Source organism: Galeopterus variegatus, unplaced genomic scaffold (genome assembly GCF_000696425.1).
Source record: "Galeopterus variegatus unplaced genomic scaffold, G_variegatus-3.0.2 Scaffold11835, whole genome shotgun sequence".
In the NCBI taxonomy this organism is placed as follows: domain Eukaryota; kingdom Metazoa; phylum Chordata; class Mammalia; order Dermoptera; family Cynocephalidae; genus Galeopterus; species Galeopterus variegatus.
In genome coordinates, this window is record NW_007737946.1 from 35,728 (window position 1) to 44,797 (window position 9,070).

A 9,070-nucleotide genomic window follows, 5' to 3' on the forward strand; every position below is an offset into this window, starting at 1 on the left:
ATTATCTCAAACTCTATTAAACGATTTGTGTGTGTGTGTGTGTGTGTGTATTTATTTATTTTTAGCTCCCACCAATAAGTGAGAACATGTGGTATTTCTCTTTCTGTGCCTGAGTTTCACTTAATATAATTCTCTCAAGGTCCATCCATATTGTTGTTCCCAGATTATTCTTTTAAAGAAGAGAGAGAAATCTTTTTAAATTTCAGAACAGGGATATGCAAACTATGATCCACAGGCCAAATCTAGCCCACTGCCTGTTTTTGTTCAGCTTGCATGCTAAGCATGGTTTTTATACTTTTCAAATGGTTTGGGGAAAGCGTCAAAAGAAGAATATTTTTGTGACAAGTAGAAATAATATGAAATTTGAATTTCATTGTCTATAAAATTTTATTGTAATATAGCCATACCCATTTGTTTAGGTATTATATGTGGTTGCTTTTGTGCTTTAGGCATAAAATGTGTACTTTCTGGCCCTTTGCATAAATAGGTTGCCAACCCCTGTTCTAGAATTATTTTTAATTGGGTGATGTGTGGGGAAGAGAAAAAAATGTTTAATTTATCTCATATTTAAGTTTGAAATGTAATTAAATTGTCATTTTAAATATCCTTTTCAACTTGTCAACTGTAGCCATTTGAAAAGCAGGGAAAATGAGGGGTAAACAGGTGGAAGAAATGAACTACAAAGGCGATATCACCTAAAAAAAAAAAAAAAAAAAGACATAATACATAGAAGAAAAGAAGTCAGAGAAAGGAGAAGAGACCAAGGAAGGCTCATGCATTCTTTCATTTAATGACTTTTTGGAGCAAGGAGACAATACTGTAGTGATTTGTTCCAAATTATTTGTTGCTCATAGCTTTTCAACTGCTTTTCCTAATATTTTATTGAAAAGTGAAATAATATGTAAAAACAGTATATAAAGTTTATTCTTTTTCTTAAATCTTCAATTTAATAGGAAACTAAAATGTAAACCTACTAACCTAGTGTAACCTAGCTGTTTTCATTTGTCGTGTTGAATAGAATTTACTACAAAACTGACCTCTTAGGTCTCATTCAATTGAATTGCTCCACCAAAAAAAGAAAGAAACTTAAATAGGAGATCTTGCCAAGAACCTAAAGAAATCGCTTTTGACCATATATTTGTTGTGTTGATAAGACTTGTACAAATAAATTTTATTTATTTAGCTATTTTACCTTTTTAGTCTTTCTCCAGTGAAGAACTATGTTATGACTCTTATGTTTGTTTGTTCTTTTATAGGTGTGTTTAAGCAGAGGAAAATTATTAGTTGAAAAAGCTATCAAGGACCATGTAAGTAGGAACTTTAAAAATTCACATTGTATGTTTTGCCATTAAAAATTCAAATGGAGGGGGCCGGCCCGGTGGCGCACTGGATAGTGCGCCGCTTGGGAAGCGTGGCGGCGCTCCCACCCGAGGGTTCAGATCCCACATACAGACCGGTTCCCGCTCACTGGCTGAGCGAGGCGCGGGAGCAACGCCGAGGGTTGCAATCCCGTTGCCGGTCCCCGGTCCGGTACGGGGGCAACACTGAGGGTTGCGATCCGTTGCCGGACACGGAAAAAGACAAAAAAAAAATTCAAATGGAGGGCACTGGCCCATTAGCTCAGTTAGAGCACAGTGTTACAACATCAAGGTCAAGGGTTTAGATCCCAGTGCTGGCCAAGTTGCAGGAAAAAAAAAATTCAAATGGAAATTGTAGATGTTCTTAATATATTTTTTCTCATTTTTAATAGGAAAAGCCTAAATTTCTTCATGTATCTCATTTTACAAAGAGAATCTACTTTGCATGAAGAAACATCACCATCTTGTGGTCTTTTAAAATACTACTACGTGTTAAATTTTTGAGAACGTGGGTATAAAGTGGGATTGGTTTTAGAAATTCTAAAAGAAAAAAAATTAATGTCCTCATTGCTATTGTTAATTCTATAAAGGTCTGTTCTGAATAACCATCTCAGTGACATTAGGCTTCAAATTGAGTTTTTTAAAATTTAGTTCATTTTAAATAGTCTGTAGAGAAACTTCTTTTTAACTTTTTTTTCTTACAGGATTTTATTCCTTCAAATAGTATATTATCAAATGCCTTATCATGGGGAGTAAAAATTCTTCATATTGATGGTAAGGATTCTATAATTGTCTTTTGCCAATATTTGTTATAAGTACCCATGTCTGTCCCTTGGTTCCTGGATTTTCATAGTAAAGTTTTTGATAACAAGGGATGCTTGTAATGGTAATTCCTTCATATAAATTTACTACAACTATAAGAAAATATCTATGTTTAACTCCAAGGGTAAAATTGCAAATCTTAAACCCTTCTCTCTTTTAATAAAGACATTAGATACTACATTGAACAAAAGAAAAAAGAACTGTATTTACTCAAGAAATCAAGTACTTCTGCAAGAGATGTGGTATGTTTTTAATTTTTAAACTAATTTTTAAAAGCATTCAAGTTTGGGGTTTTTTTTTAATGTATCTGTAAATTTTTCTTGCCAAGTAGAAAATATTATTGTCACAGTATCCTAGGGGTAAGCCCGTGTATTGTATTCATGTTTCTCTTGTTCAAATAAATTGTTATATATCATTAAATTTTAGGATTGAACTCATGAGGTAAAAAGTTGTTTATGGGATAGTGGCATAGGTTTTTTTGTTTGTTTCCTTATTGGTTGTTGTTGTTTTTTTTTTTTAACAGATACTTTTGCTTATTCTGTAGGAAAACCCTAAAATTAGCCTGTTGCCTAGGAAGTTACTTCTGTTTGTAACGTAAATAGGGAAAGTACTTACTTTTCAACTGCTCTAGATGGTGGTATAACAAAACCTTGTTAGATAGTATGGCCTTGAAATATTTTTGAAATATTGAAATATTTTTTAAATAATCTCATTGGGGATTGAGCTCTGTTAGACTTAATTTCCTGGCTGCTTCTTTGTAGCCTCTATACAGATTCCAGCCTTTTTCATCCTTAAAAACAAATGCAATAAAACCTCCCTTGACCCCACATCCTACCTAAATACTTTCCAATATATATAATCCTTCTCATCCGAACTTCTCCAATCTCACTTTTATACTTCCCATATACTTTTCAGCCTATAAGGTATGAAACTCTTGGCCAATTGGCCAAATCAATTTGATACTTTTTAAAACCAATCATATTGGTTCTCTCAGCTGTTGTTCATTCCTTGAACTTTTCTCTTCTGGAATTTCTTTCATCTCTTAACTTTCTTCTGGTTCTCATATTTCTGAGACCATTTATTTGTGATCTGCTTTTCCTTTAGTTAATTCTCTTTTTAAATATTTTCTTATTAACATATTCATTCTTACAAATTATTATATTTCTTTATGCTCTTACCCAACCTATCACTTCCCAAACCCCGTCGTACCTTCCCCCTTCTCTAGTATCCTTAGGTTTGTTCTCTCCTTCTGAAAGTTCAACATATTGTGGTCTTTTCTTTCTTTCTTTTCTTCATTCCATCCTTCTTCCCTCCTTCCCTCCCCCATTCATTTAATTCTTAAATGATTGGGATCTAAAATAAAAATAAATTTCACAGGAGACTGTGTGTAAAGACATGAAGCCATAAGTAGGATGGCATGTTCTGGAAATTTTCTTTAGTATAATACAACTTGATCTTTGAGTGAGAGAATAACAAAAGATGAAGCTGGAAAAATCAAGTTCAGATTATAATGGACCTTACACACTGTATAAAGGAGTTAGATTTTATCTTGAAGGGAGTAGAAAATTACTGAAAGATTATGAAGTGACCTGATTGGATAGTCATTTTGGAAAGATCTTCTGGTTGCCATTACAGAATGAATTCTTTGCTGGCAAGACTGAGAACTGGAAAATGGCTTTTGAACTCTCTTGAACACAATTATCAATAAATACACTACATCGTGACCACTCAGAATATGCATGCCACATACAAGGAAGCATGAATTCCCTCTGACTTTCACTTTAATAAATTCACATTTATATAAGATATGAATAATATGCAGAAAGCAGCAAATAGTTTTCTTAGTATTTAAATAAAACTTAATATTTTATTTGTCTATCTTATTTACAGGTAAAAAAATTTTCAAATGGCTATTTCCAAATCTTCACAAAGTGATGAGTGGATGTACCTTTATTGGACTATGCTAAGTAGCATATAAATGACCTCTACTGCACTTTGCAGATTGGATTGTATATAGAAGTAAATGTATGAAAAATTTAAACTCACAGGGACATTTAGGGCCTCTGTGTAGATAACACACATCACATTTGTCTTCGTATGTGTATGGATCTGAAAGAAGTTTCATGGAACAATACTTACCTTTCAAATGTGACACATACCGATATTTCTATAGTATCTTCGTTTCTTAAAAATACTGGTAACAACTCTCTAAGTTGACTTTAAAGCCTGCTAATAGGGCACAGTTCACAGTTTAAAAAACATGCTGGGATGTTATTGTCAGTAATCATATCTAATGTCGAAGGCCTGGCTTAAGGAAGTAACAGAAGGGGAGGGGAAGATTTGAAGGATACTTAACAGGTATCAGTGCAGCCAGTGCCTTGAATTTGGTATGTACTAGATTATAAACTCCATGAGAACTCAGATCCTGTATTCCCCTTATTCATTTAGTATTGAACAAATACTATGGTTTTTATCTTTATCATTGGTTTTTAGTTTGATCGTGATGTGTCTAGTGTGTTTTTTAATCTTTGAGATTATTCTGTTTTGCTATTCACTGAGCTTCTTGAATCTACAGATTTAGGTTTGGAAAGTTTTGTTATTTTTTTTTTTTCTTTATCAGTCAATCTCCTCTTTCTACAACTACAGTAATGCTAAAATTATTAAAGTTAGACCTCTTATGTTGTCATGCAGGTCCCTGGGGTTCTTCTGTTCTTTATTTTTCACCTAATCTCTTTATTTCTCTTTTCTCACAATTGGAGATTTCTATTCATTTGTCTTCAAGTTCATTGACACTTTACTCTTTCATCTACAATCTGCTAACCAGCCCATCCAGTGAATTTTATATTTCAGATAATGTATTTTTCAGTTTTACAATTCCTGTCTGATCCTTTTTTATAGTTAGTTTTTCTTTTGAGAATTTGTGTCTTTCCATTCATTTTAAGTGTTTGCCTTCACTTTAAAGTCTTTTTCTGATAATTCTGACATCAGGAACATTTTGGGGTTGGCATCTGATTGTCTTTCCCTTGAGAATTGATCATGTTTTCCTGGTTCTTTAAATGTCATTTGACTATATATAATAGTTTGGATAATGCTGATTTTAATTTTGCTGTTATTTTAGCAGACCGTCGTCCCAGTTTTGTTCAAACTGTCAATTCTGTCTCAATTTTCTTCTGTTTCAGTTTTCGAAGACTTGTAGTCAGCTTTGGATTTGTTCTGCACACACACCATATATAGGTTAGTCTAAGATTCAGGCAGTGTTTTAAATCTTAGTTTCATTTTCCAGGCCCTTGCTATGCTGCGTTGGGTCTGTCCTTAGCATGTGCAACTTGGAGTTAAGCCTAGCACTTGTATGGGCTTATATAGGGAATTAAGGATTCCCTTCTCCAGCTTGCTCCTTTCTTGGATTTCCCCCTCAATCTCCAGCCTGCAATGGCCCTTTTCCTAGTTGTTCTAGTCAGAAAGTGAGAGTTTCTCAGTTTTTACTGCTTGTGCTACATTTACATCTACAGCTTCATAACTGGGGCCAACCCTCAGAACAAAACTGTGGGAGAAATGAAAGAAAAAATAGTATAGGGATTCCCTTGGTATTTGGACTACCGTAGCCTCTTTCCTGGTTCTTCTAGCCAGAAAAAATGGGGTTTGTATAGGAGTTTTAGCCACTGGCTCTTCCACTGCTGCCAGCTCCATGACTAGAGATCTGAGTTTTGATTCTCTTTATTTACTTTTCATTCTTCAGGTAGTTGCTTACTGAATGTTGTTCAGAGTTTTTAGTTGTAATCGGTGGGATTGACTGCCTCTATTAGATATATTTCATCTTGGCCTGAACTGATGGACTGTAATAAATTTTTGACTACTTCCTTTGTTGAGTTTAACACAAAAGTTTTGCTGAATAAGAGCATCTGAATAACTTACATGACTGTTTTTAGATTATTTCATTAACTAATTTTTCCTTATTGGTTGATTTCTTGCTATAAAGGCAAAAATAATTACAGCTGGAATGCAAGGTAATTGTTTAATGTAACTGAACTGTGCACTTAAAAATGGTTAAGATAGTAAATCTTATGTGTATTTTACCATAATTTAAAAATTGGTTTTTTGTTGGGTGTATTACTGAATTTTAAACCAGTGATTAAGATCTTTAATTCTTGAGTGACCATTGTTTAATTCATTTGGTTAGGTTGATTTTTAAAAGCAAGATTCCCCTCCCCCATCAAACAATAACAGTCACACTTCCTTGCTATAGTACTCTTTCTATACTATTTTTTAACCTTGAGGATATTGAACAACTGCAGTTGCTGTTTTCATTGTACTTCAAACAGTATTTTCACTATTTTTTTTTTTTTAGGGGAAAAGAGTTTGTACTGGCACACAAAAAACAAGAAGTAAGTATTTTGATATCCTTAAATGTGTGTGGTTTGCTTTTAGAAAATAGAACAAATTATTTAAAGACCTTATAAAATCATGCAAACAGCCCTTTAAATAATTTATTCAGGGGTTTCTTGGTCCTTTTTTTAGAACATGGGCCCCTGTGATAATCTGATGAAGCTTATGGACCCCCCTTTTCAGAATAATGTTTTTAAAAACATTTTATAAAAAATCATTAGAATACCAAAAAAATCAATTACATTGAAATTTAGTTATTAAGGTAGTTTTTAATTATAAAAAAGTGATAGAATTGCTTTCTATTATACATTAAAAATAAGTTCTACTAGTGATTCTAATGGCTACTGTAATTTTGAAGTGATAAGCATAAATGATGCTTTATCTGTAATAACTAATTTGGTATGAAAATGTTTGCTGCTTCCATTGGTATCAAGGTTACAGGTACTGCTAATACTATTGTGATTTGTTGCTTGGAGGAAATGTTAAATCTCAGTCACAAGTGAAGATGGAAGTGCAGTTTTTTTCCTATTCCAGTTCATGATCCTTCTGAATTGTATTCATAGACCCTTTGGGAGCCGCATTCAGAATGTTTAAGAATATTGGACTATAGACAGAAGTTCTGTTATTTTTGAAAATGGGGTAATATTGGAGAATACTTCACCTGAGGCTTAAAACTTTGAAGTGGATACATAGTTGTCTTTTGGTTTTGGGGGGGTTTTGCCGAAGTAGTTTTGTTTACCCCCCCCCAAAAAAAATCCTGATTTTGCAAGTATCTAATATGTTTTCTATGTTCTCAAGCAGGAAGACTCAAAAAGCCTTTTGTAAAGGTGGAAGATATGAGCCAGTAAGTATCTAAGTCAATCCATATGATTTAAGCTTTTATTAAAGGAGAAAATCTCCTAACTAATCGTGTTAGGTTTCTTTATGTTAGATATATATTATACTAATGTGCTTGTGACATGCTTTACAGAGAGTAGCATTCATTCGTGCCCAAGGACAGAATTTAGTTTCAGGGTGTTGTAGATATTTCTTTAAATATCTGGTTTAGAGCAATTGTGAAACTAGCTTTTTAGTATTTCAAATAGTCATTCTCTGGCTAATTGCAGTATCAAGTGATTCATAACTACTACTTAAAGATTGCTCTATATTTGTGAAAAGGACATTATTACATACTATTTGGAAATACAAAATCTGATTATAACATCTAAAACTCATTCTGAAGTTTTGTAGGATAATCCTAATGAAGCCTACAGATATAAAGAAGTTAGTTTGATATTGGAAAATTAGATTACTTCCTCTTGACTTTCCAGTTACTCATTTAGACATATGTGGCTTCAGTTCTCTTGGGTACTCACTGAGGTGACAAAGGTGGGTTCAAAACTTCTTTTTACGAAATGTGTTATTGTAAAGAAAAAAAGGCATTCGAAATTAGGCCTAGAGAAGATACCAATAAATGAAATGATAAGTTTATGGATTGAAAAACTTAATATCGTTAAGATATAAATCAGTACTACTCAAAGTGATCTATAGATTCAGTGCAGTCCCTGTCAAAATCCCAATTATGTTTTTAGTAGAAATGGAAAGATCCATCCCAAAGTTTATATGAAATCTCAAGGAACCTTGAATAACCAAAACAATCTTAAAAAAGAACAGAAATGGGACTGTTAGCTGAGTTGGTTAGAGTGTGGTGCTGATAACACCAAGGTCCAGGATTTAATCCCTATACTGGCCAGCCACCAAAAAAAAAAAAAAAGAACAAAATTGGAGGTCTCATACCCCCTGATTTCAAAACTTACTACAAAGCTATGGTAATCAAAACAATTTGGTGCGGGCGTAGACAGACATACAGACTAATGGAATAAAATAGAGAGCTCAGAAATAAACCATCACATATATGGTCTAATTTCTGACGAAGGTATGAAGATCAATGGGGAAGGAACAGTCTTTTCAACAAATGGTGTTGGGAAAACTAGATATCCACAGGCAAAAGAATGAAGTTGGACCTTTACCATACATCATATACAAAAAAATAACTCAAAATGGATCAAAGACATAATACTGTAAAACTCTTAGAAGAAAACATAGGAGAAAAAGCTTCATGACATTGGATTTAGCAGTGGTTTCTTGGTGTGACACCAAAAATGAAGGCAACAGAAGATAAAATTATTAAATTGAACTGTATGGAAGTTATGAATTTCTGTGCATCAAAGGATACAATATAGTATAAAGGCAACCCAAAGAATAGGAGAAGATATCTGCAAGTCATATATCTAATAAGGGATTAATATCCAGAATCTATAAAGAATTTCTACAACTCAACAACAAAAATCAACCCAATTTTTAAAAGTGCAAAGCACTCAATAGACATTTCCCCAAAAATGATAATACAGGGCTGGCCCGGTGGCGCACTGGATAGTGCGCCGCTTGGGAAGCGCGGCAGCGCTCCCGCCCGAGGGTTCAGATCCCACATACAGACCGGTTCCCGCTCACTGGCTGAGCGAGGCACA

General features: G+C 33.7%; 1 protein-coding gene across 1 annotated transcript in view; it reads left to right on the forward strand.

The window, feature by feature from the left end:
- The window catches only part of LOC103610815 (protein DBF4 homolog A-like), a 14,713-nt gene extending 7,302 nt beyond the window's left edge, over positions 1-7,411 (forward strand). Inside the window, exons 4-8 of the mRNA XM_008594901.1 lie at positions 1,257-1,307; positions 2,063-2,132; positions 2,346-2,422; positions 6,526-6,562; positions 7,362-7,411. Of these exons, the coding sequence (XP_008593123.1) occupies positions 1,257-1,307; positions 2,063-2,132; positions 2,346-2,422; positions 6,526-6,562; positions 7,362-7,411 (285 nt within the window). The remainder of the gene's footprint in view (positions 1-1,256; positions 1,308-2,062; positions 2,133-2,345; positions 2,423-6,525; positions 6,563-7,361) is intronic.
- The last annotated feature ends 1,659 nt before the right edge of the window (positions 7,412-9,070 follow it).